This window comes from Lepidochelys kempii, chromosome 12 (genome assembly GCF_965140285.1).
Source record: "Lepidochelys kempii isolate rLepKem1 chromosome 12, rLepKem1.hap1, whole genome shotgun sequence".
In the NCBI taxonomy this organism is placed as follows: domain Eukaryota; kingdom Metazoa; phylum Chordata; order Testudines; family Cheloniidae; genus Lepidochelys; species Lepidochelys kempii.
This window is the reverse complement of record NC_136391.1, coordinates 35,393,363-35,421,281: the sequence shown is the minus strand read 5'-3', so window position 1 is coordinate 35,421,281 and position 27,919 is coordinate 35,393,363. Positions and strand designations below refer to the sequence as shown.

The 27,919-nt window shown below is 42.7% G+C and overlaps 1 protein-coding gene and 1 long non-coding RNA gene across 2 annotated transcripts in view; one reads left to right on the top strand and one right to left on the bottom strand.

Annotated features, from left to right (window-relative positions):
* The window catches only part of LOC140896372 (uncharacterized), a 109,434-nt gene that overhangs the window by 23,419 nt on the left and 58,096 nt on the right, over positions 1-27,919 (bottom strand). The window contains exon 4 of the long non-coding RNA XR_012154534.1: positions 3,839-3,922. This is a non-coding gene — a long non-coding RNA (uncharacterized LOC140896372). The remainder of the gene's footprint in view (positions 1-3,838; positions 3,923-27,919) is intronic.
* Positions 47-27,803, top strand: KCNG4 (potassium voltage-gated channel modifier subfamily G member 4). Its single transcript, XM_073308076.1, has 2 exons — positions 47-796; positions 26,423-27,803. The coding sequence occupies exons 1-2, from the start codon at positions 47-49 to the stop codon at positions 27,206-27,208; spliced, it is 1,536 nt and encodes a 511-aa protein (XP_073164177.1). The 3' UTR covers positions 27,209-27,803.

The following is a 27,919-nucleotide window of genomic DNA, read 5'->3' as shown; positions in this document are numbered from 1 at the left end:
CCCTGCTCTGGTGCCATTTCGGATGTCCCAGTAAGAGCTCTCAGAAATGCCTATTGTCTCGGGAGGCAGCAACCAGGACTATAGTAATGTTAGCTTCGGTTCTTGTAGTTCCTTGAACCATCTCTTCCCTATCTCTGTTGACACCCCTTCTGTCAAAGGGGTCCACTATCAAAGGGCCAGCAGGATTTACCACCCTGATCAGCTCTGTACTGTTGATGTGAAGAGGGAGATCATAATAAATGTTGGAGGAATCAAATACCTACTGCCTTGGAGCACTTTAGACGAATTCCCACTGACCCGGCTAAGCAAGCTAAAGTTTTGCAGCAGCTACGATGAAATTATTCAGCTGTGTGATGATTATGATGAAGACACCCATGAGTTCTTCTTCGACCGGAATCCCAAAGCTTTTGGGATGATCGTCAGCTTTCTAGCAGCAGGGAAGCTGATGCTCTTCCAAGACATGTGTGCCTTGTCATTCCAGGAGGAGCTGAGATACTGGGGAATTGAGGAATCCAACCTGGAGAAATGCTGCTTCCGAAAACTGTTTCAAAAACTGCAGGAGCTGGCAGAGATGCACAAGGAGGAAGAGATGCAAATGAGCAAGGAGACCACATGTGTCCTGGTTGAGGAAACACAGTTTGGACAATTTATGAATAAACTCAGGGATATGGTCGAAAATCCCCAGTCAGGACTCCCAGGAAAAGTCTTTGCTTGTCTCTCCATCCTCTTTGTGGCCACCACAGCTATAAGCCTTTGTGTTAGCACAATGCCGGACTTAAGAGCCGAAGAAGACAGGGTAAGTAAGTCCCCTTTCAGCTGGTATTACAACCCCCTATAAACCTACTATAGTGTTACAAGAAACAAACCTGCCATTGTTAAACATGCATCACAAAAAGATATAAAACAATCCTCAGAGAAAATCCTCAGGAAACAATATCAAAATTTGCCTATGTATATTATTTATTATAAATAGAAATAACTCCTGAAACTGACTTTGTATCAGTTTCAAAGTCATATTCAGTCACAAAGAATTAAACAAAGTTTTGTAGTGCTTGCCAGCCAGAGATATAGAAAAGGCTTTCTGAATGGAATCAAAGAAGTAAGATCATACAGTTAGCAAATATGCATGCAATTAGCAAATACCGAGTATTCAACATTGTAACACAGCATTCCCCCCACCTTACCCACAGCTTAGGAAAGCGTTGTTAACAAAAGTTATTTTATTTGCTGCTAGCAGGAGTCTCACACTCCGTCATAGCAGAGTTTCATCTACCACATGCTTTATCCTACCATAGGATCCACTCTGGTTATCAGCAATATTTCAACCGGACTTAGTGAAAGAAATATTTTCCCCTGCATCTTTATTTTTAAAAATAGCAGGTTGTCTTCTGATGTGATAACTAGATCAACTCTGATGTAGTTATTATTTTAGGAGACTTGAAATAATTTTTCCAGAACAATATTGTGTTACATTTTGTGCAATGATAACACAGTATGATATACAAACAAACAACACCACAGAAGCGGAGTTTCAAAGTTTGCCTCCAAAATGGATGCACAAGTTTTGTGTCTGTAATACCCTGCATTTGGCACACACACAAATTGCAGAAACACTATTAAAGTGTTGCTGAAATTTTAACCCATTCAGTACATATAAACCCTCTCAAAACACTTCTCCAAAATAATTAAGGGCAAATAAAATCAAACTTATATCATATGTAGGAGAAACTTTCAATGTTTTAAAGATCAGTCATTCTAATAAGAAAAGAAATGGAGATAAGAATGTAATGTGATTTTAGGTATAATAACATCCAAACTACCACTGAATTCTTCCGCATGCTATTCCACAAATTGATTCTGAAAGTAACATGACACTTTTCAAAATACTGACACCAAGATTAAAGAAACAAGCCACATTCATTTTTCCCCACTGATGCCATAGATAAGTTTATCAGTTTATTGTGCATGGCTTAATTTAACCATTTTCACATTTATTGCACAATATGCTGTGTCATTTTATTGTCAAAGTAGTAATTCAGAAAGGCACAGAATGCAATCACATCAAAGATATGTCATGATATTTGATGTCTTTCAATAAGGCTAAGGATTGCACAGAAGACTGGGATTTAAAGAGATCATTTTCTGTTCTATATAACCTTGAATTTCTACTTACATTTATATAAAAAGTTTGAATCCCTTCAGTAATATCTCTGAGTATCTAAGAGCCTCCCAAAGCTATTGCATTTTGAAGTCAAAATTGTTAAGATGTTTCAGTGCCTTTTCCAAGACGCAGCTTAAACACAGAGCATGTTTTTATGGCTATAAGCAAAATGAACACAAAGACTTCTATGGGAAATATTGCTTCCTATTAACTTTGTTCCTAAAAAAGAGCATGATGCATATTTTATCTCAAATTTAAAACATAAAACAAGAGAACTCTTGTCTAACTATTTTTAAAGAAAAATAAAAAACACATAATTGGTGTATCAGATCTCAACGAGGTCTAATTTGCTGCATTTTTAAAAATTAACCCTATCTTTAGAAGGCAAGAATTTTGAGCAGAGGGGTACAAATGTAGCTGGTAGTAAGATGCAGCAGCCTCACTGCAGCCAGAGTGTTCTGTAAAATAGAGCTGTGTGAATGAGCATAGGTTTTTTCATATATAGTCAGGTTTTTAATGTCTAGACACTTTAAAAAGCTGGGATTAAGACATAAATAATATAGAATCATAGAATTCTATCCATTCAGAGATGCTGCAGTATTTGAGAAAGAGTCTGCAGGGGAAGTGGGAGTAATGGGGTGAAGTTGAGCAAAGGATAAAGTTAGGGCTGGTCTACACTGGGAACTTACATTGGTAGAACTATGTCTCTTAGGGATTTGAAATATCCACACCTTGAAAGATTTAGCTATACCAACATAATCCTCGGTGTAGACAGCGCTAGGTCAATGGAAGAATTCTTCTCATCAACCTAGCTACAGCCTCTCAGAGAGGTGGATTACCTACTCTGACGGGAGAACGTCTCCTGTCAGTGTAAATAGTGTCTACATTCAAGCACTATAGCATTTCCCGTCTCAATATCAGAATCTATTAGACTGTGTAATAGCATTCTAGGGACCACGTACAAAGTTATAATAATCCCATTGTTTGACTCAATTTAAACCAAGATTGGCAAAGCACTTGAGAATGTATGGTGGTGAACTGACCTGGCTTGTGGAGGGACAGACTACAGGATTTATTTAATAAGTATTTTCCTTCTGTCATTTCTATGAGGCTGTGAACTGACCCTATATGCCTAAAGCGCTGCAGCACCGAAGGTCTCCTTTCTGGGGGGCCTCAGAACAGTGTCTTATCTAGAGCTTGGCAAGTAACTCATAGCAAGTAATGTAGTCAAGAAATGTAGCTTCTTGGTTGTCGCTGTGACTCATCCACCCATAATCTACAATTTTCTTGAATGTATTTGTTATTCAAAAGTATTCCCCGCATGACTTCAAGTAAAGGGTGCCTAGCAGGGGGTATGTTCACCAGCAGCTTCAGATGAGCATTCAGAATGTGAAATTCTTGCTGCTCGGACTAGACACAAAGGTCATGTGATTTGCTTCTTTCCACTGACTACATGAGTGCAGCTCTTTGAATCAGGTTTCCGGTGTTAACCAGCAGCAACGTTCAGATCCAGATCTGAATTCAAAACAGTCCAAAGTTGAGGGCTGTTCAGTTCTGGGGTTTTGGCTTGGACCCACCTCTGACCAGAACTTTGCTGAAAGGTATTGTAAGGGTCAATTCCCCCATGTCAGGAAGGAGGGTGTATTGCTTCCAAGATAGCAATAAGAAAGATTTTACCTCTGTTGCCACATGTATCTCTCCGGGCTCCTTTCAGCATCCCAGCCACACTCCATAGTGTCAGAATTGGCTGCTCTCCAGTGCCTGAAGAAGGAAGAAAGCAAAAAGAGAAGGGGGAATAATACAAGGTGAGCTTGACTTCTGTCGGAGGGTTTGGCTGTCTCGGCACTGCATGCTCTGCAGTAACATTCCCTTCTCGCTCCAGCTAAGCATCCCAGAAACGGGCTGCCTGGGCAAGCAGAAGAAGAACAAACAGAACAACTTGCCACCAAAGGGAAAGCGAAAACTCGGGCTCTGCTGAGAGATGTGGCACTCAGCCAAGTAACAAGCATCTGCATCAGGGAAGCCCAGCTGCCATAGTAACAGGAGAGAGGAAAGGAAGGAAGGTGGCCATTTCTACAGAAATGTAGCAATAGGGAGGGGAGGACTTCAGGAAAGCAGACTTCGACTCCCTCAGGGAACGGATGGGTAGGATCCCCTGGGGGACTAACATGAAGGGGAAAGGAGTCCAGGAGAGCTGGCTGTATTTCAAGGAATCCCTGTTGAGGTTACAGGGACAAACCATCCTGATGAGTCGAAAGAATAGTAAATATGGCAGGCAACCAGCTTGGCTTAACGGTGAAATCCTAGCGGATCTTAAACATAAAAAAGAAGCTTACAAGAAGTGGAAGGTTGGACATATGACCAGGGAAGAGTATAAAAATATTGCTCGGGCATGTAGGAATGAAATCAGGAGGGCCAAATCGCACCTGGAGCTGCAGCTAGCAAGAGATGTCAAGAGTAACAAGAAGGGTTTCTTCAGGTATGTTGGCAACAAGAAGAAAGCCAAGGAAAGTGTGGGGCCCTTAATGAATGAGGGAGGCAACCTAGTGACAGAGGATGTGGAAAAAGCTAATGTACTCAATGCTTTTTTTGCCTCTGTCTTCACTAACAAGGTCAGCTCCCAGACTGCTGCGCTTGGCATCACAACATGGGGAATAGATGGCCAGCCCTCTGTGGAGAAAGAGGTGGTTAGGGACTATTTAGAAAACCTGGACGTGTTTTCTAAACTATTTAGAAAACAAGTCCATGGGGCCGGACAAGTTGCATCCGAGAGTGCTAAAGGAATTGGCGGCTGTGATTGCAGAGCCATTGGCCATTATCTTTGAAAACTCGTGGCGAACGGGGGAAGTCCCAGATGACTGGAAAAAGGCTAATGTAGTGCCAATCTTTAAAAAAAGGAAGGAGGAGGATCCTGGCAACTACAGGCCAGTCAGCCTCACCTCAGTCCCCGGAAAAATCATGGAGCAGGTCCTCAAAGAATCAATCCTGAAGCACTTGCATGAGAGGAAAGTGATCAGGAACAGTCAGCATGGATTCACCAGGGAAGGTCATGCCTGACTAATCTAATCGCCTTCTATGATGAGATTACTGGTTCTGTGGATGAAGGGAAAGCAGTGGATGTATTGTTTCTTGACTTTAGCAAAGTTTTTGACACGGTCTCCCACAGTATTCTTGTCAGCAAGTTAAGGAAGTATGGGCTGGATGAATGCACTATAAGGTGGGTAGAAAGCTGGCTAGATTGTCGGGCTCAACGGGTAGTGATCAATGGCTCCATGTCTAGTTGGCAGCCGGTGTCAAGTGGAGTGCCCCAGGGGTTGGTCCTGGGGCCGGTTTTGTTCAATATCTTCATAAATGATCTGGAGGATGGTGTGGATTGCACTCTCAGCAAATTTGTGGATGATACTAAACTGGGAGGAGTGGTAGATACGCTGGAGGGCAGGGATAGGATACAGAGGGACCTAGACAAATTGGAGGATTGGGCCAAAAGAAATCTGATGAGGTTCAATAAGGACAAGTGCAGGGTCCTGCACTTAGGACGGAAGAACCCAGTGCACAGCTACAGACTAGGGACCGAATGGCTAGGCAGCAGTTCTGCAGAAAAGGACCTAGGGGTGACAGTGGACGAGAAGCTGGATATGAGTCAGCAGTGTGCCCTTGTTGCCAAGAAGGCCAATGGCATTTTGGGATGTATAAGTAGGGGCATAGCGAGCAGATCGAGGTACGTGATCGTCCCCCTCTATTCGACATTGGTGAGGCCTCATCTGGAGTACTGTGTCCAGTTTTGGGCCCCACACTACAAGAAGGATGTGGATAAATTGGAGAGAATCCAGCGAAGGGCAACAAAAATGATTAGGGGTCTGGAACACATGAGTTATGAGGAGAGGCTGAGGGAACTGGGATTGTTTAGTCTGCAGAAGAGAAGAATGAGGGGGGATTTGATAGCTGCTTTCAACTACCTGAGAGGTGGTTCCAGAGAGGATGGTTCTAGACTATTCTCAGTGGTAGAAGAGGACAGGACAAGGAGTAATGGTCTCAAGTTGCAGTGGGGGAGGTTTAGGTTGGATATTAGGAAAAACTTTTTCACTAGGAGGGTGGTGAAACACCGGAATGCATTACCTAGGGAGGTGGTAGAATCTCCTTCCTTAGAAGTTTTTAAGGTCAGGCTTGACAAAGCCCTGGCTGGGATGATTTAATTGGGGATTGGTCCTGCTTTGAGCAGTGGGTTGGACTAGATGACCTCCTGAGGTCCCTTCCAACCCTGATATTCTATGATTCTATGACTGTCGTAAAGGCACAGATCCCACTTAAAGGCAAATGAGGAAGAGAAAATTAGGAGTCTGTGTTTCCTGTAATCCCCTTCTGAGGCATGGCCAAAATGAAGACCCTGATTCATTCTGTGTTAGGGCTTGCCCACAAGAACAATAAATGCCATGTAAATTCCCATGGGTATTTCAAGCAATACTTAGACCCCCAGTTATAAGCACCTTGGAAATATGAAAGACACAGAGAGAAGGACATACAATTTGTATATACTTTATGTAACCCACTGGTTAGTGTTATGAGTCCCCCAGTGTACCCAGACCACAAAGGATATGAGTCTGTTAGAGTCCCCCAGTACAGAGAACTGGATCTTTAGTTCAAGAAGTAGAGACACAAGCTTATTGCTCTAGACTCGAAGTTCCTGACTTAATCCATGGTTTATTTGGCAAGATGGTAGCTGTCACAATTGGTCTTAATTTATAATCAGAAGAAAGAGTATAAAATGGCCCAAGGACAAATTGGATCATTTGTGCAAACAGTTAATACAAGTGCATATGCAGTTATGGAAAAGGCACTCATAGGCATGCAAATATCTGTATTTTTATCTGCACTTTGATCATGCAGGCTTCTGGAAATTTGTCCCATAATGTCATCTATGAGTGTACAAAATGAAATAATCCCAACAGAGGTGCACAGATGTAGATGTGGCACTTCCTTACAAGAGTTGGGAAGAAAGAGAACTGTGCTGCAGATAAGTAGATGATGTAGAGCAGGCAGACACAAGCCATAAAATCCAGATTCAAAATTTCCCAAGTGAGCAGTGGCTGTTCAGATAAACGGGGTTAGCTCAATCCATTATAGACAAGTAAAGGTTTCTGCTCCAGGGTTATAATTCAAACACAAAGACCTGAGAGGCAGAAAAGTCACCATAATGGTCATTGCACAGTTTTCAGCAGGCTGCAGAGATAAAGAGTGTAGCTAATCCGAAGATAAAAGAGGTGACCAGAATGGAATCCAACCACTATAGAAGTGCTTGATTAGGGAAAGGATCTGCTTTGAACTGGACACCAGTGGAAGTTTCTTTTGAAGAGTCGGGGGAGATTTGGGATGACTAAGCAGAAAAGATGCAGCAAAGCCTTTTCCTCAGAAAAGAAAACTAAAGTTAACAAAAGCAGGCAACACAGCCCCCAAACATGGACTCCACCCTAGTCCTATGGTCCTGGATGTGGAGTCCAAGCTTTTTCAAGGTAGTCTGCCTTTTCCCAAGTTGTGCAGCATAAAGACCCCCAAACCAGAGGGCAAATAAAAAGAGCCTCTAAACCATTATTTGGTAAAATCTAATGATTTTGAAACCTATCAAGTATTTTGGGGCCCTGGTTTGTGATATTTGAATGCTGTATGAATCATACTGAAAATGTCCCTAGACTCTAGAGGAAACTACAGAGAAAAAAACATCTTGAGCAGTTGAAGTATTTTTACCACACAGGTGAAAAGACAATATATTGACCTTATTGGGAAGGGAAAGAGGAAAATCAAAGACCAACTATTTGCATTGTCAGGGTTAATAACTCCACTACTCAGTCTCTTGCCTATAAACGCACTGCACCTTCTTACACTGAAATAGCCCAGGCTACTCAGGCCAGTAGTACAGGTCCAATATTCAGGAGGAACAATTATTAGTTTGCCTTACACTAGTCCAGTCTTGGCTATTTCCCAACAGTATTACAGTAGTCCCTTGGCTTCTCACTCGACTCCAGTGGATCACACAGCTGTTATTAGCACCCAATCAGTTCAAATTCTGTATGCTATCACATGCATTCTATTTGGATAAATATGCTTTATAGGGGACCTTTTTTGTGTTTTTGAAGTTGCAGATACCTACAGTAGGACCAAATCATAGAATCATAGAATATCAGGGTTGGAAGGGACCCCAGAAGGTCATCTAGTCCAACCCCCTGCTTGAAGCAGGACCAATTCCCAGTTAAATCATCCCAGCCAGGGCTTTGCCAAGCCTGACCTTAAAAACCTCTAAGGAAGGAAATCCAGTTCACTTTACTCACACAAGTAGTCTGAGTAATTTCAACAGGAATAACTGTGTAATGGCTACCTCCTTTGGAGTGATAGGCATCTCCTCTTGCGTGTTAGACCTTTCCAAAAACAGAGGTCAACAGTAGCCAGCACAAACTTTAATTTTATGACAATAATGCCTCTGTGTAACAAACCCCTTAATCTTACACCCGTGAAATTCCTTCTCCATTATGATATATTGTTTTCGAAAGTTCTCAATCCATTGATTTCAGTGAAGTTAAGTCCAGATTTAGCCTGGTGTACCTGAGATCAGAATCCGGCCTTTCATTGCTAATGAGATTTTACAGTTCTATCTCAGGCATGCTAAAGATACTGCTTAGACTATGGATGGATTATGAAATTGTGCATGGAATGTTAACATCCTTTTTTAGCAGTATTATTTTAACTTACAGTGTTATCTCGAAGTCTCGATCATGTTTAGGGGTCCCATTGGTCTGTGCACTGCACAAACATATAATAAGAGACAACCACTACCCTGAAGAACTGACAATCTAAGTAGACAAGAAATAGGAGGAGAAATGGTGGGGAGAAAGTGACTTGTCCCAGGTCTAACAGCAATCACATGAGCCCCACTCCAGGCCTCTATCCACTTGACTATGCTGCTTCTCATGTTTAAAAAGTGAGTTCCACTAAGCTTGCTCCTTGAAATACAATAATTCCTGCATAGCGACCTCCCATCCTTCATATTCTGGGCCCAGAAACAGAAGGGCCAACTTTCAGCTGGTGTAAGTCAGATTCATACCTTCAAGTCATCATCTTTCTTAGGTACTTATATGTCCCCCAATCATCATAGTGTCTGAGCACTGAAAACTTTTAACATATTTATTCTTATACTCTGCCAGCTATGGGCAGTGGTATCACAGTTCCATTGAACAGCTGCGGGACTCAGTGTTTCCGTGCATAAGTGACTTGCCCAAGTTTATGCAGCAAGTCTGTAGCAAAGCAGGTCTGTCAAGACTTTTACTCAGGACTCAAGATTATGAATTAGTTAATATAACATAATAAAGATCATGAATACAATAATATAGAAACACAATAATATAATAAAGATTATAAATTAATATAAAATAATAAAGTATTACTTTTCCATTTTAATATTTTGTTCCCAATAAAAGACAGTGTACTGTGTACATATGCAAACATAATATCTCGATTTATTTGCTAATGCCCATGTTACTACAAACCCAATATTAACACTATTATTATTTATTATGTATACTACTTGAGTGCATTGGAGCCCTGCTAAAGGACCTGAAGCCTGTACTAGTTTTAACAGTAGTTTTCAGATGTCTGGATTATTTTTTTTCAAGCTGAATTGGGTGGGAGATCGCTGTGTGACTAGAGTACACAATGTTTTTAACAGCTAGCGGTCCTGCAAATAGGTTATAGTCTTTCTTTCCACAGGCATCCAACCTTTTCATTTCACTGCATCCATAACAGGGAGTTTTCAAGTTCTCCCAGAGTGTCGTTTGATTTAACGGAGCGTAGTTTAATTATTCAAACAGCAGCAGCAATGCCAGCATGGTGACTCAGCGGCAGTGCAGTCAGATTCCTGCTGCTCCAAATCAGAAACAGAATCAGAATGGTGCATATGCTGAATCTCCAAATTCTGATTTTCCAGTCAAAAGGTCTCAGTTCTCTCCTGCATCTGAGCTCTGCTTAGCACACGGAGAAGGGGGGGAAAGGGCCTGGTTATGGCTCTCTGATTCTGCAATGGCCCAATCCAGGCATGAACTAGAGCAATTTAGGGGCTGCTATAATATATGTCATTGATGTATATTCCCTAATGGTCCTTACACCACTGAAGGGTTGGCAGAAGCAGGCCACAGTGCTGGTCCATCTCTTCCCACACACAACACACCTCCTTCCTCTGACATGTCCCCTATACACAGGTTGCTGGAACACCTGGTGCAGGAGCTGATTTTCCCAGCTTTACCCTACTGGAGAAGTTTCACTCCACCTGGGGAATACTTTGCTGTCAAGTTATGGTCAGAATCCAGCCCTTTGTGCTGTCTCAGAGGGGACGGGGCTGGATGGTGATGCTGAATCTGGCCCAAGAAGCAAGTTGCCTGGGGAAATGAGGTGGCAAGTTCCTATGGTTGCTTACGAGAGATACTTCTGAATCCTCTAAATACAGGCCTGAATAATTTCCATCTGAGTGGACCACAGTGCTGTGCAAATGAACCCTGCTAGGATAATGATCAATCTGTGCAAGCAGGCAGAAGGCAGGTTCTATTCTACTATAACTCGAATAGCCTACAGCAACAACGCTGTCTGCTCCCATCTGTCGGTGTCTTAGTGGACACTGACCTCAATCCATATAATTGCGTGTAAGGCTGAAGGGAGGAAATGGGCAGTAATAGGCCACATTTGAATCTGCCAAACAAAATCTGCATGTGCCAAGATAAGTTTAGCAGATGTTTGAGTTGTGACCTTGCTTCACCACACTGCAGTGCTGTGTTGATCTGTTGCCAGGGACCATATTCCAGCAGCCCATGTTAAAAGCACATGCTGCAAAGCAAAGCCAACCATTTTCTAATACACTCATCCAGGCAGACCCCCTTATGCTTCAGTATGAGTTTGAATTTGGGCTACTGTAAACAGTCAAACACAAACTCTTCTGGGTTCACTTACCACTGATTTTGTGCTATTTCAAAGCACATCTGGTTGGATTATGGTATTCTGCAGGATACTAATGAATCTTGTGCCTACCGCATTTCACAAAAAGCAAAGCCCTATAACTCTGACTGTGGAATACTAATAACCCTATTAACTGAGGAGGGACAGGTCTGATACCTACATCATCTGTGTGGGTTGTGTGAGTTCTGGGTTCAGTTCCTGACTTTGCCACTGACTTGCTGTGTGATGATGAGCAAGTCGTATCCCTGTCTGTAATACTGGAATAACAATATTTTGCACACTGGGTGTTCTGATTAATTCATTCTTTGTAAAGCACTCGAGGCTCCAGCACTTGAGGCTGGATTCTAAAATAACAATATTGTTAATCTTCTTTGTAGGTCACAGTTTCAAAGCCTTGATTAAGCTATTTGTATACATTCGGCTAATGCAGGATTTGAATCTCCAATATATGGCTTGGAAATAGGGTCACCGAGGACTATATTCTAGCAGCTCATGTTAAGAGCACATGCTCTTTCAACCGGAATGTCCAGTCAAAAAGGAAACCTCGTTGCTCTCTCCACCATCCTCTGTGAGGGGGAGGAAAGGGGACAGGGGCAGGACCTCAGGGGAAGAGGCAGAACAGGGGGCGGGGGGAGGTTCTGGCTCTCAGTGTCTGGTTTTCACAAATGAGAAAGTTGGCCACCCTACTTGAAAAATATTATTTTCTGTAATGGTGGACAGGCTGTTGAAATAATCCACACACCAACATATGCTACCAAAATACTCTACAAGTAATAGTATATCCTGGCCCATGTGATATCTGAAAATATACACCTGGTCAGGTGTTCATTGCTTAAACCACCTAAAGCCACTGTCCTCAACATGAGCAAGGCTGATGAGACAAAACAAGGAGGGAGGCAGGATAAATAATAGAGATTTGCTCTTCTTGTACTTCAGAAAATCAGAAATTTGTCTTGTTTATTTTGTCTTGCAAGTGGCTCATTTCACCCCACTTCATTCAGCATGAAAACTATTAGTGATTACCAGGATCTCTTCTGTAAATCTGCCTCTGGTTTGAGGCACTTCACTCAGTTGGAGTCCATTATCAATATTCATTTCTACCCTGGCGCGGTATGGTCTTCTTAAGTTAGCTGACATGGTGGTGCACTCTATGTCGTTTGAACAGACAAGATGAATTGTAACTACAGTTGCAGTAAAACCACTCACGAGAGGAGCAAAGTTTTCCTATAGCAATTGAACTCTACATGCTATTCCCTCACAGAAAAACCTGATTGCACCAATTAAGTTTTCATAAGGCGTGAACACAATTAAAAGGCAGAATATCACACCACAGATGCAACACAAACCTCTCCAAGCTCGTTACTAAAAAGAAGAGCAGTGTTCAAAATTAGATCAGTGTATGTCACACTAAAGAGGTCATGTGTCCGAAGGCTGGACCAGCATGGAATAGTAAGAGAAGAGAACTTGTGCAAGTGAATATAAAAATACTGTCAGCAACCCTTCTAACTAATTAAAGCCTCAGTAAAGAATCAAAGAAACATAGACAAAGAGATCATCATAGGACTTTAGAGACCATGAGGAGTTCTTAGCGCGTCTCCTCCAACTTCAAGTGTCCAAGACTAAGTAATATAGTAATAGATTGTCATACACTTTGCCGGTCCTTCTCTTGTATAACATCATGCAGCTCTTTCCCTATGGTGGAAGGTCATAACAAAATTGAAGAAGTCTTCAATCAAGTTTTATAGACATGGGAAAAATTCAGCCACTTATGTAATATACCTGGATGTTCAGAAAGGCTTTGACCAGGTCCCTCACCAAAGGCTCTTTTGCAAACTAAGCTGTCATGGGAAAGAGGGAAGTTCCTCTCATGGATCTGTAACTGGTTAAAAGGAAGGAACAAAAGGGTAGGATTGGATAGTCAGTTTTCACAATAGCGAGAGGTGAATAGCGGAGTCTCCCAAGGCTCTGTACTGGGACCTGTGCTGTACAACATATTCATAAATGATCTGGAAAAGGGAATGAACAGTGAGGTGGCAAAATTTGCAGATGAAACAAAATTACTCAGTGGAGTTAAGTCCAAAGCTGACTGCGAAGAGCTACAAAAGTAATCTCACTAAACTGGGTGACAAAATGGCAGATGGAATTTGATGTTCATAAGTGCAAAGTTGTGCACACTGGAAAAATAATCCCAACTACACATCCATAATTATGGGATCTAAATTAGCTGTTACTACTCAAGAAAGAGATTTTACAGTCATCATGGATTGTTCTCTGAAAACATCTGCTCAATGTGTAGTAGCAGTTAAAAAAGTTAACAAAATGTTAGGAACCATGAGGAAAAGAACAGATAAAACAGAAAATATCATAATGCCGCTGTATAAATCCATGGTACACCCACACCATGAATACTGCATGCAGTTCTGGCTGCCCCATCTCAAAAAAGATATATTGGAAAGGGTGCAGATAAGGGCAACAAAATGATTAGGGGTACAGAAATACTTCCATACAAGCAGAGATTAAAAAGACTGGAAATGGTCAGCTTAGAAAAGAGACGACTAAAGGGGATATGATAAAAGTCTATAAAATCATGAATGGTGTGGAGAAAGTGAATAAGGAAGTATTACCCCTTTACATAACAGAAGAAACAAGGGTCACCCAATGAAATTAATGGGCAGCAAGTTTAAAACAAACAAAAGGAAGTACTTCTTCACACAACTCATAATCAACCTGTAGAACTCATTGCCAGGGGATGCTGTGAAGGACAAAAGTATAACTGGGTTCAGAAAAAGAATTAGATAAGTTCATGGAAGATAGGTCCATCAATGGTCATTAGCCAAGATGGTCAGGGATGCAACCATACTCACAGTGTCTCTAAACCTCCATCTGCCAGAATCTGGGACTCGGACAACAGGGGATGGCTCACCTGTTTTGTTCATTCCCTTTCAAGAATCTGGCACTGGTGACTGTCAGACGACAGAATACTGGGCTAGATGGACCACTGGGTTGACCCAGTATGGCCATTCTTGTGTTCTTAAGAAAAGTTCTGAATAAAAATGTAGGCCGATGGATAAAACCACGAGCCTGGAAAGAAAAATACTGCTCTCAACAGCAGCAGAGTTTCAGTGTCTTTTCTCAGGCCACTCAACTACTCAGAACAGGGAGCCCCAATTGCTAAAGACCTTTCCAGTTTCTCAACAGTTTCTCCAACACCACTTTCTCCTCACCTTCCTAGCCCCACCCCGAACACCCAGGTGAAAGGCAAAGGTCTGGGTTAACCCCTTAGGTACTGGGCTTGTGAAACATCTTTCTACCTTATCACAAAACAAAGAAATTGATGGCCATGATAAATAACGTAACAAGTGACATCCTCTTTAACATAAAGAAACTTTGCAAGGAATGACTATTTCATGTGGAATTAGGAAGCTGCTCCTCCATACATTACATGCACACACACACTGCTGCACAAATTCTTGTCATACTGGTCAGACCAATGGTCAATTTAGTCCAGTAGCCCATCGTCAACCAGGCGAGTACCTGATGCTTCAGAGGAATGTGTAAGAAGCCCTGCAGTGAGCAGTTATGGAATAACCTGCCCATAGAAAAAAAATTCTTCCTAGTCCCCATTAGTTAGAGTTTGGTTTATGTTCTGAAGCAGGAGAGTTTATAACTCTTCCAAAACTCCTGTTTATTATTTTAGTATTTTCTGTTATAACTCTCTCTCCTTATCTATGGGAATGTTCATTAATTGTACATATTGGAAGTATATTTTTTAACTTTCTTTCAACAGTGCCCTACAAAGCACTGGAGAAACTAGGAATTTATCATCATTTCCCTTGTCCCGTGCTACCAGACAACTGACATTTTACTTAATCTACACTACAGGAGACTTATATCTGCGCACATGTTATCATTTCATAGTGCAGGACCATTGGGATGTGCCATTTTCCATGCTCTCTGGGTAACAATCATAAGCAGAATATGAGATGCTTTGAGAAAGTCACTGGGAGGAGCTGAAATTGGCTTTGATACTTAATTCCTATTTTTTTCCTCTGACATTTGCTACTTTAGAGTTTTGATGTTAGTCTTGTTCTAATGAGAAGCTCAGGAATAGGACTGTCATCTACTGAACCCTAGAAAGATTGATGGTAGGGAGGAATATTATATCAAAAACATAATATATATAGGCTAATATATAAAAATAGTCCTAATATATAAAACACACATATGGAGTCCCTGGGTGAAATTATTTTCCCACTGAAGTCAATGGGAGTGTTTTTATTGACTTCAATAGGACCAGGGTTTCATCCTGTGTTTCTAGATAGCCAACTAGACAGATTTTATTTTCAGGAAGCATATAATGTGTATGTATTTTAATATTTTTTGAGCATTTGCTTAGAGGTTGGGGTTTTTTTGCAGATATACTATATAAATTGGCTGAATAAGTAAACAATAAATCTTTTATTTCAATAGACTGTTTGAAGCAGGGAAAGGTGTGCTTTCAACACTGTGATGGAGAGTGTGGAATTATTATTTTATATTATTTGTCTTTTTTTTTGTTCTACTCAAGAGAAAGTTTTATGTCCGATAAGTCTCAGATAAGTCGTGGCAGAAATAAAAAAAGCAGAGTAAGATTTCCTAGTATGTGCAAGTAGAAGGTTATTTCTCACTGAAATTGGTAATAGTGCGTTTGGGAAGATGATCATTCAGCTTTCAAAGGAAGAAAGCAGACGTAAGTTATCTACCTCTGGATGGCTGGGGGTGGGGCTGGGGAAGAGAGAAGAGGGTAACAAAAGGTGTGGGGTGAAATAAACTAATCAGTTCTGAAGAAATTGTACCTGAAAATTTCACCAGGAGACAGCTTAGACCGTTTTGTTTTATGGCTAAAATTCTTGGCAAAAAGACTTCTTTTCCTGTGGTTTCCTGGTAGAGGAGACTCATGAAGGCTGAGGGGCCTGACAGAGAGATGTGGAATCTCAAAACAAGCACCCTGCTGGAAGGCTTTATTGTATCTTAGGTAATATTCCTCCATTTGGCACACAAGCCCAAATGTACAAAGCTAAATGAAGTAGCTGATGTACTTGTAATTCAGCCCAGATACCAAAAATTTTAAATCACGCCTGAAAATAATGAATAATTCACAAGTCATTAGAGTGACCACAGGCAGACAAAGTACAGGCTGTGCTGAAAGAATAATTTCCATCTTGGAGAAAGAGAACTCTGCATACTGTGACTGCTGATTATAAGCAATTACATCAAGCTAAGTCAGCAAACTCTCCATACATAATGCGCAGCCCATTGAAGTCCATGGCACTGACTTCAATGAGGCTAAAATCTGATCCCCTATGAATAAAACAAAGGATGCAGATTCCTCATTATCTTTTGAGGTGCTTGCTTTCAAGCCTAAATCTTGAAGCTAGAGATAAAACCCAAACTGCTTATTCTAGAGCCAAGCATCAGGACACCTCCTTTAAGGGCAATCTCAGAGCAGGCAGCTCAGGGGAGGAAAGTTCTGTGATCTTATTCTCACTAAGTTTCCTCCAAACTCAAACCACATTGTTAGGGAAAAAGGTTTCCCCTCCTGTCTAGGGTTAGGAGGGTAGCCTTCCCTGGACTTCTGTATTAGCCAAACAAAACACAGAGTTGTGGCTCTTGGATAAAGTGAGGCACTTTAATGCTAGCAAGTACGACAGCTGAAGGGCTCACCAATTCCTTCACAGAGGAAAATGGCAAAGCCCCGAACAAAGAACAGAGATGAGCTTTTATAGCCTGGTTCAACATACATTGTGATATCTCTTCCAGTTCAAACCGGTTAACCCAGTCTGTTTGAAGTTCTGGGGTAGGTATGAACATGGAGGCTTATCTGTATAAGGAATTCTTTCCCCAAAACGGGGAGTACAGGTTACACACAATTCACATTCTTTCTACCCATAACTTTAGAGACAAAACAGATAAGCATAGAAAAAAGACAGAAGCCTAGCTTTACATGATTATAGGGTTGTCTTCTGGTTTTTTTCTTTAGCAACATGGTGAGCTCTTAAGCTTGGAATCACTGTCCCACTCTGGCCAGACTGTGTCTTGAAGTCACAGGTTCACATGCTACACCTCCCCTGAGAGTGCTCTGGGATTGGGCTCCGTTCCTCCTCTTTCTCACTGGCCCACAAAAGAATCATGGCCACTGTGCTACCCATTAGACAGGTACAGCTCATGATCCTCTCTGTAGATGGTCCTCCTACCTCTCCATGATCTTTTAGGGGTGTTACCAAGGAGCTATGTTTGAGCACAGAGCATGCAATTGTAGCTGGCCCTTGTGCAGCAGGTGCAAAGGAAAATAAGATTCTTTGGACTTTCTCCATGCCTTTCTGCACCCACAAAATGGCAGCCACAATCTAGCCCTGAGCAGCAGATATTTCAGTCTCATTTTCAAGCCTCTTAACAACATTAGCTGAAATTATTGCTCCCTAGCATCCCCTTGCTACTCCCCTGGGCCCGTAATTACAGCCTCCCTGGCAATCTAATTAGTGTAATCCCAGCATGAAATTTCAACTGATGATGACAACAGTATTTTACTAACCCATTACTCCTGTTCTCATATAGAAAACCATCCTGGATTTATGGGGAAATAATAGAATTCTTATCCCCCCCAAGGACTGCACGGCTAATGCATTTGAGATGCCTTCATTTTGAATATCTATTCAGTAACAAAAAATGTATGGGCCCTGCTTCAAAACCCATTGCTGACTTGACTGGGATTTGGATCAGGCCTATAATGCATCAAAGCATGTGTTCCTTAACAGTTATAGCATCCTGCTGTGGAAATATTATGCAGTTGCCTGTGTCTTTTGAGTCTTTGTCACAATGGTGGTTTTCCAGAGGTTTATTCACAATATTTAAATGAACATTTCAGTTTTAGTCAAACATCAAGAGCAGGTTTCATATTAATTTACTATCCCAAGATGTAGGATTTTAATGTGTTAATCTATTGGACAGGTGGACCATATTTTAAGGCAAGAGCAAATGATGGGTACTATGGAGCATTCGGGAGAGAGAGAGAGCAATATGGACTCAGATCCTCAAAGATATTTAGGCACCTAACTCCAATGGAAATATCTTTGAGGATCTAAGTCATGCTGATTATTATCGAGTTTAGTGTCAATTTGCTATGGCCCAGTGAATTCTTCTAATTACATAGACACTGGGGGACCTGAAGGTAATGGAACTAAGCTGATTTACACCAGCTGAGGTCTGACGCACTGTGACCACTGGATGGTTTTCTGATCATCTGGACTTTGCCAGAAGACCCAGTGTTTGACTCTCTTATCACTGAGGTGAAGTGCTCAATGTAGTTTCTCATGTACGTGACATTTTCTAAAGTTTATCCAATTCCTAAGTGACTGAGGGGATGGGGGAGGCAAGTTGTGTTTGACTCTTGCCTTCAGGTTGAACAAATAACATTTTTAGGCTCAGCCAGGGACAAGGGAAATAGTGAATCCATCACAGCCCTTGGCAGTTGACGTTTGCAAAACTGTCTTGATGTAGCGGCTCAGAAGATAGCACTGGTATCATGTGATGTCATAAATATAAAGGGAAGGGGTAAACCCCTTTAAAATCCCTCCTGGCCAGAGGAAAACTCCTCTCACCTGTAAAGGGTTAAGAAGCTAAAGGTAACCTCGCTGGCACCTGACCAAAATGACCAATGAGGAGACAAGATACTTTCAAAAGCTGGGAGGAGGGAGAGAAACAAAGGGTCTGTCTATATGCTGCTTTTGTTGGGGATAGAACAGGAATGGAGTCTTAGAACTTTTAGTAAGTAATCTAGCTAGGTATGCGTTAGCTTATGATTTCTTTAAATGGCTGAGAAAAGAATTGTGCTGAATAGAATAACTATTTCTGTCTGTGTATCTTTTTTGTAACTTAAGGTTTTGCCTAGAGAGATTCTCTATGTTTTGAATCTAATTACCCTGTAAGGTATCTACCATCCTGATTTTACAGAGGGGATTTCCTTACTTCTATTTACTCCTATTTCTATTAAAAGTCTTCTTGTAAGAAAACTGAATGCTTTTTCATTGTTCTCAGATCCAAGGGTTTGGGTCTGTGGTCACCTACGCAAATTGGTGAGGCTTTTTACCAAACCTTGTCCAGGAAGTGGGGTGCAAGGTTTTGGGAAGCATTTGGGGGGAAAGATGTTTCCAAACAGCTCTTCCCCAGTAGCCAGTATTTGTTTGGTGGTGGTAGCGGCCAATCCAAGGACAAAGGGTGGAATATTTTGTATCTTGGGGAAGTTTTGATCTAAGCTGGTAAAGATAAGTTTAGGAGGTTTTCATGCAGGTCCCCACATCTGTACCCTAGCGTTCAGAGTGGGGGAGGAACCTTGACATGGTGGCAGAGTGGTGGGATTAATCTGAAATCATTTTGAGATCCAGTTGAGATTTTTTGAACTAGAAATACAGATTTTAAAAAGGAAATTTTTTTGCCTTTGGAAAGGAAGTCCAGAAAGCAGCTGAAACTGAAAGCAGCTTGTTTTTTCTCTGCTTTGTGGCCAAGCAGAGACAAAAGGAGATTATCTTTGTGAATTGCAGGTTTTCTTTGCCTGGAGGCAGGGAACTTAACTCCTGCAGGGAAATTCACAGTCTTCCAACCCAGAGGTTTTTTTTCCCCTAAAAGTAAACAAGGGGGGGGGGGGAGTGTTCTACCGATTTGCCTGGAGACAAAAGTGGCAGGGTTTTTTTTTTTTTTTTTAGGATTTTGATTTTTTACAAGGAGCACAAGTTTGAAAAGGAATTTTTTTTTCCTTTAGGCTGCTGGTAAGCAGGTTTCCAAGTAGTTGGAGGTTTTTTGCTTTGATTTGGGCCCAGAGCAGAGACAAGGGAATTGTCTTTTTCTGTAGGCTGACAAGTGAGCTGTAGCTCACGAAAGCTCATGCTCAAATAAATTGGTTAGTCTCTAAGGTGCCACAAGTACTCCTTTTCTTTTTGCAAATACAGACTAACACGGCTGTTACTCTGAAACCTATCAGAGAATAGGTATTCTATTCCAGCACAGCAAAATTTTACAGCCAAGTTTTGTTTGTTTATTTCTAAACCTCGGGTGTAAAGTTAGTTAAAAACAGAGAGGTTAGAATGACAAAATCCACGGCTCGACAAAAGCTGGAATTAGCCAGATTTCAGGCTGAGGAAAAACAAAGGGAACATGAAAGACAGATAGAACTCATGCGGCTGAAGAAGGAGGAGAGGGAAAAAGAGAGGAAGCATGCACTGGAGATGGAGAAGGTAAAGGCTCAGCAGAATATACCAACAAACCCTAGCAATCCTTCTCCAGGTACCACTCCTCATCCCAGAAAGTTCCCCACCTACAAGGCAGGTGATGATACTGAGGCCTTCCTAGAAAACTTCGAAAGGGCCTGCCTTGGGTACAACATCTCTACTGACCAATACATGGTAGAGCTGAGGCCGCAGCTCAGTGGACCCTTAGCTGAGGTGGCAGCTGAAATGCCTAAAGAACACATGAACAAGTATGAACTGTTTAAATCCAAGGCGAGAGTCAGAATGGGGACAACACCCGAGCATTCTCGTCGGAGGTTCAGAGCCCTAAGGTGGAAACCAGACATGTCATTTACCCAACAGGCCTACCACATTGTGAAACATTGGGATGCCTGGATATCAGGAGCAAGTGTTGAATCTCCAGTAAATTTGCCCTTCCTAATGCAAATGGAACAATTCTTAGAGGGGGTTCCTGAGGAAATAGAAAGATACATCCTAGATGGGAAGCCCAAAACTGTAATCGAGGCAGGAGAGATTGGAGCCAGATGGGTGGAGATGGCAGAGAAGAAGAAAACTGGTCGCAGTTGGAGCGGAGACCAGAAGGGACAACCCCAAACCACACCCTATTACCGGGGGCTGCCCAAGGCCCCACCTACCTCCCAAAGAACCCTCCAGACACCTTATCGTCCCACCACCCCATTCTCCAGCAACCCACCTCGCCCCAGTGACCTGTCAGCTGGACGATGTTTTAAATGTAACGAGCTGGGGCATGTAAAGGCCAACTGCCCCAAGAACCCCAACAGGTTACAGTTCATTGCACCGGAATCACACCAGAGGTCCGCAGGCCCAGATACCTCCCAGATACCCTTGGAGCGGAGGGAAACTGTGAGTGTGGGCGGGAAGAAGGTCATCGCGTGGAGGGACACCGGAGCACAAGTGTCAGCTATCCATGCTTCCTTAGTGGACCCCAATTTAATCAACCCAGAGATCCAAGTGGCGATTCAACCCTCCAAGTCCAACGCTTTCAATTTGCATACAGCCAAGTTGCCTGTCCAGTACAAGGGCTGGTCAGGAACGTGGACTTTTGCAGTCTATGATGATTATTCCATCCCCATGCTGTTGGGGGAGGACTTGGCCAATCATGTGAAGCAGGCCAAGAGGGTGGGAACGGTCATCCGCAGCCAGGCTAAAGAAGCCGTGAGGCCTAGCTCTGTTCCGGAAACTTCTATCAGGACCCGGTCAGAGGTGATGGACCCGGACCCCAGGCCAATGTCTGCAACAGCAGTAGTGGATCCAGTCCCAGAGATCCAGACGGAACCAGTCCCAGAACCGGAACCAGCCAAACAACCAACACCAGACCCATTGCCAGCACTGAATCCAGTACTTGCAACCTCAACACCAGAGGGCCCCACCGAACCTGAACTGGCAGCAGCCGATAATCCTACACAAGAGGCTCATCCGGAGCCTGAATCCCAACACAGTGCACCGGCGGAGAGCGGTTCACCGTCAACAGAAACAGCTCCATCCCCTACATCGCTTCCAGAGGGACCAAGCATAGGTCCACAATCCCATGAGGAACTGATGTCTCCAACATCAAGGGAACAGTTTCAGACCGAACAGGAAGCAGATGAAAGCCTCCAGAGAGCTTGGACGGCGGCATGGAGCAACCCACCGCCTCTCAGCTCTTCTAATCGATCTAGGTTTGTTGTAGAAAGAGGACTTTTATACAAGGAAACTCTTTCTGGTGGACACCAGGAAGACTGGCATCCTCAGAGACAGTTGGTAGTTCCAACTAAATACCAGGCCAAGCTCTTGAGCTTAGCCCATGATCACCCTAGTGGCCATGCTGGGGTGAACAGGACCAAAGACCGTTTGGGGGGGGTCATTCCACTGGGAGGGAATGGGCAAGGATGTTTCTACCTATATCCGGTCTTGTGAGGTGTGCCAAAGAGTGGGAAAACCCCAAGACCAGGTCAAAGCCCTTCTCCAGCCACTCCCCATCATTGAAGTTCCATTTCAGCAAGTAGCTGTGGATATTCTGGGTCCTTTTCCAAAAAAGACAGCCAGAGGAAAGCAGTACATACTGACTTTCATGGATTTTGCCACCCGATGGCCGGAAGCAGTAGCTCTAAGCAACACCAGGGCTAAAAGTGTGTGCCAGGCACTAGCAGACATTTTTGCTAGGGTAGGTTGGCCCTCCTACATCCTCACAGATGCAGGGACTAATTTACTGGCAGGAACTATGGAAAACCTTTGGGAAGCTCATGGGGTAAATCACTTGGTTGCCACTCCTTACCACCATCAAACAAATGGCATGGTGGAGAAGTTTAATGGGACTTTGGGGGTCATGATACGTAAATTCGTAAATGAGCACTCCAATGATTGGGACCTAGTGTTGCAGCAGTTGCTCTTTGCCTACAGAGCTGTACCACACCCCAGTTTAGGGTTTTCCCCATTTGAACTTGTATATGGCAGTGAGGTTAAGGGGCCATTGCAGTTGGTGAAGCAGCAATGGGAGGGATTTACACCTTCTCCAGGAACTAACATTCTGGACTTTGTAACCAACCTACAAAACACCCTCCAAACCTCTTTAGCCCTTGCTGAAGAAAACTTACAGGATGCTCAAAAAGAGCAAAAAGCCTGGTATGATAAACATGCCAGACAGCGTTCCTTCAAAGTAGGAGACCAGGTCATGGTCTTAAAGGCGTTCCAGGCCCATAAAATGGAAGCATCGTGGGAAGGGCCATTCACGGTCCATGAGCGCCTGGGAGCTGTTAATTATCTCATAGCATTCCCCACCTCCAACCAAAAGCCTAAGGTGTACCATATTAATTCTCTAAAGCCCTTTTATTCCAGAGAATTAAAGGTTTGTCAGTTTACAGCCCAGGGAGGAGACGATGCTGAGTGGCCTGAAGGTGTCTACTACGAAGGGAAAAGGTGAACCTCTCCATTACCCTTGGGCGTATGCAGCGACAGCAGATCAAGGAGCTGTGCACTAGGTACGCGCCAACGTTCTCAGCCACCCCAGGACTGACTGAACGGGCATACCACTCCATTGACACAGGTAATGCTCACCCAATTAGAGTCCAACCTTACCGGGTGTCTCCTCAAGCTAAAACTGCTATAGAACGGGAGATCCAGGATATGTTACAGATGGGTGTAATCCGCCCCTCTGGAAGTGCATGGGCATCTCCAGTGGTTTTAGTTCCCAAACCAGATGGGGAAATACATTTTTGCGTGGACTACCGTAAGCTAAATGCTGTAACTCGCCCAGGCAACTATCCAATGCCATGCACAGATGAACTATTAGAGAAACTGGGATGGGCCAGTTTCATCTGGTAGAGATGACATCATCTAAGTCATCTCTACCTTGGACTTAACCAAGGGGTATTGGCAGGTACCGCTAGATGAATCTGCCAAGGAAAGGTCAGCCTTCACCACACATCTCGGGCTGTATGAATTTAATGTACTCCCTTTCGGGCTCCGAAATGCACCCGCCACCTTCCAAAGACTTGTAGATCGTCTCCTAGTGGGATTAGGAGAATATGCAGTCGCCTACCTTGATGCTGTGGCCATATTTTCAGATTCCTGGGCAAACCACCTGGAACATCTACAAAAAGTCCTTGAGCGCATAAGGAAGGCAGGACTAACTGTTAAGGCTAAGAAGTGTCAAATAGGCCTAAACAGAGTGACTTACCTTGGACACCAGGTGGGTCAAGGAACTATCAGCCCCCTACAGGCCAAAGTGGATGCTATCCAAAAGTGGCCTGTCCCAAAGTCAAAGAAACAGGTTCAATCCTTCTTAGGTTTGGCCGGTTATTACAGACGATTTGTACCACAATACAGCCAAATCGCCGCCCCACTGACCTAACCAAACAGACCTAACCAAACAAACAACCAAATGCTGTTCAGTGGACCAAAAAATGTCAGAAGGCCTTTAACAAGCTTAAAGCGACACCCATGTCTGACCCTGTACTAAGGGCCCCAGACTTTGACAAACCGTTCCTAGTAACCACAGATGCGTCCGAGCGTGGTGTGGGAGCAGTTTTAATGCAGAAAGGACCTGATCAAGAATTCCACCCTGCAGTGTTTCTCAGCAAAAAACTGTGAGAGGGAAAGCAACTGGTCAGTCACTGAAAAAGAATGTTACGCCATTGTCTAGGCTCTGGAAAAGCTATGCCCATATGTTTGGGGACGGCGTTTCCACCTGCAAACCGACCATGCTGCACTGAAGTGGCTTTACACTGTCAAAGAAACTAACAAAAAACTTCTTTGGTGGAGTTTAGCTCTCCAAGATTTTGATTTCGACATCCAACACATCTCAGGAGCTTCTAACAAAGTGGCTAATGCACTCTCCCGTGAAAGTTTCCCAGAATCAACTGGTTAAAATCGTCCTTGAGATGTGGAAAATATTGTTAGTCTTTATGTACGTGGTAGTATATTTAGAGATGCATGTGTCTTATTACCTCTGTTTTTCCTAGAGCTCCAGGAAGAAATCCCAGCCAGTGTTTCACCCTAGCTGAGATTTGGGGGGCATGTCATAAATATAAAGGGAAGGGTAAACCCCTTTAAAATCCCTCCTGGCCAGAGGAAAACTCCTCTCACCTGTAAAGGGTTAAGAAGCTAAAGGTAACCTCGCTGGCACCTGACCAAAATGACCAATGAGGAGACAAGATACTTTCAAACGCTGGGAGGAGGGAGAGAAACAAAGGGTCTGTGGGTCTGTCTTTATGCTGCCTTTGCCGGGGATAGACCAGGAATGGAGTCTTAGAACTTTTAGTAAGTAATCTAGCTAGGTACGTGTTAGATTATGATTTCTTTAAATGGCTGAGAAAAGAATTGTGCTGAATAGAATAACTATTTCTGTCTGTGTATCTTTTTTGTAACTTAAGGTTTTCCCAGGGGGATTCTCTATGTTTTGAATCTAATTTCCCTGTAAGGTATCTACCATCCTGATTTTACAGAGGGGATTTCCTTACTTCTATTTACTCCTATTTCTATTAAAAGTCTTCTTGTAAGAAAACTGAATGCTTTTTCATTGTTCTCAGATCCAAGGGTTTGGGTCTGTGGTCACCTACGCAAATTGGTGAGGCTTTTTACCAAACCTTGTCCAGGAAGTGGGGTGCAAGGTTTTGGGAAGTATTTGGGGGGAAAGACGTTTCCAAACAGCTCTTCCCCAGTAACCAGTATTTGTTTGGTGGTGGTAGCGGCCAATCCAAGGACAAAGGGTGGAATATTTTGTACCTTGGGGAAGTTTTGACCTAAGCTGGTCAAGATAAGCTTAGGAGGTTTTCATGCAGGTCCTCACATCTGTACCCTAGCGTTCAGAGTGGGGGAAGAACCTTGACATGTGACCTCAACCCTAGAACAGAAATCTCCATTGGTACGTTGCACCTGCTGGATGAGTGTTTTTTAAAATTTAATCTTCCTTTTGATTTGAATGTTATAGCATACTTGCAGATACTGGAAGAAAAGATGTGGTTCGTACTAGGGCTCAACTAGGGGCAAGGTCTAAATGGCCTAGTAAGTCTTCTACATCTCTGAACTATTTCCCTTCATTACATCAAATTACCTAGTATCTGTGCAGTCACCACAGATTGAATAGTACTTTACACACAGAGCAGAAAGAGAACCAGAACATCCATAAAATAATCCCTCACTTAGGGTTAAATTTACTTCTGTTCAGACTTATGCACCATTTAAGTCTCAATTAATTTCTATTTTCAGGGCTTAAGTGGGATTTAAATAGTCCATATGCCTTGTGCTGGGCCTTTGCACAAAGATAAATTTAATCCATTCAGACTCATAAGAATAATACAATTAAAACAACACCAGTTCACTTGAATAGCTTTTTAACAGAATGTAACATGGCTGCTATAGAAGTAGCTATTTGCTGCGTTTGTTTCCCCCCAATAACAGTACACCCATGAAGATGCACATTTCTTCTTCTTTAATGATTTCTGATGTCAGTTCAGAGATTGCTCATTTATTTGACCTTCTGTTTGTTTTGCGCCAGGGTGAATGTTCTCAGAAGTGCTATTACATCTTTGTCATCGAGACCATCTGCGTGGCTTGGTTCTCGCTGGAGCTCTGCCTCCGATTCATTCAGGCGAAGAGCAAGTGTCACTTCTTCAGAGGCCCCCTAAATATAATTGATTTCTTGGCTATTTCACCCTATTATGTTTCCCTCATAGTGGTAGATGACGAGCCAAGTGAGGAGGCTGAGAGGCCGAGCAGCAACTCATATTTGGAGAAGATTGGACTGGTGCTACGAGTCTTACGTGCCTTGAAGATCTTGTATGTAATGCGCCTTGCCAGGCACTCCTTAGGCCTGCAGACTTTGGGGCTCACGGTTCGAAGGTGCACCCGAGAATTTGGCCTGCTTTTGCTCTTCTTGTGTGTAGCTGTCACCCTGTTTTCTCCCCTGGTCTACTTGGCTGAGAATGAATCTGGGAAGGTCCTTGAATTTACAAGCATTCCTGCCTCATACTGGTGGGCTATCATCTCAATGACCACTGTGGGATATGGAGATATGGTACCAAGAAGTGTCCCAGGCCAGATGGTGGCTCTGAGTAGCATCCTCAGTGGGATTCTAATTATGGCTTTCCCAGCAACCTCGATATTCCACACTTTCTCCCATTCCTATTCAGAGTTGAGACAACAACATGAAAGATTACAGTCCCAGCTAAACAGGATAAAAAGCACCAATCACTCCGATGAAACTGATACCTTCAATGAGACAGACAGTTTGACTTCAGAGGCGCCAATGTCGCCGATTAAGTACATTTACAGAGGAAACTAAGGCTTGCTGCAAAATGTCTTTAAGTACACGAATAAAGCAAAGCAACAACATGTGACTTACCATGTGCAATGCAATTGCTGAAATGGGTATAATAAATTGACCAAGCCAAATGGAGTCTGACAATACATCACTATGGACTTAGTCTTACATCACTTTGACTAAGGAAGTCAAAGGTCAGGGGTTATTCAACAACAGATATTTATTAAGCACTACCATTCTCTTCTTATTGATAAAACTAATGATAAAGTCCAACTTTGTCTATATCATAAAAAATATCCAGCTGAATCCCTAACACTGAATGAGTAGCAAGCAGAATTTTGCTGGCCTAAATAACAATTGTTCTTTTGTTTGCCTTTGAGTTTCCAGTGTTCTTTGCAATTAACACCTGGAGCCAAGCATTAGAATGGATTCTTGTAGGGCTACGCATCATTGCCCTTTTTACAATGCTCATCAATTGGTATATAAAAGAGTCCTTGATATCAATACATATCTATATCCAAAGGCACCAACAAGCTAAAATAAAAGTTTTTAAAGCTCGTTCTGCAGTTACATGATCTATCTATAAGTAAAGAATTGCACTGCTACTGTAAATGATTTACATAATCCCATAAAAGACTTTGGTTAAAATGCAATTTCAATCTGCCATCTGTAAACATTTCACACTAGATACAAAAAGTTTTCAGGCTTTTTTCTTACATGTACTCGACTCAG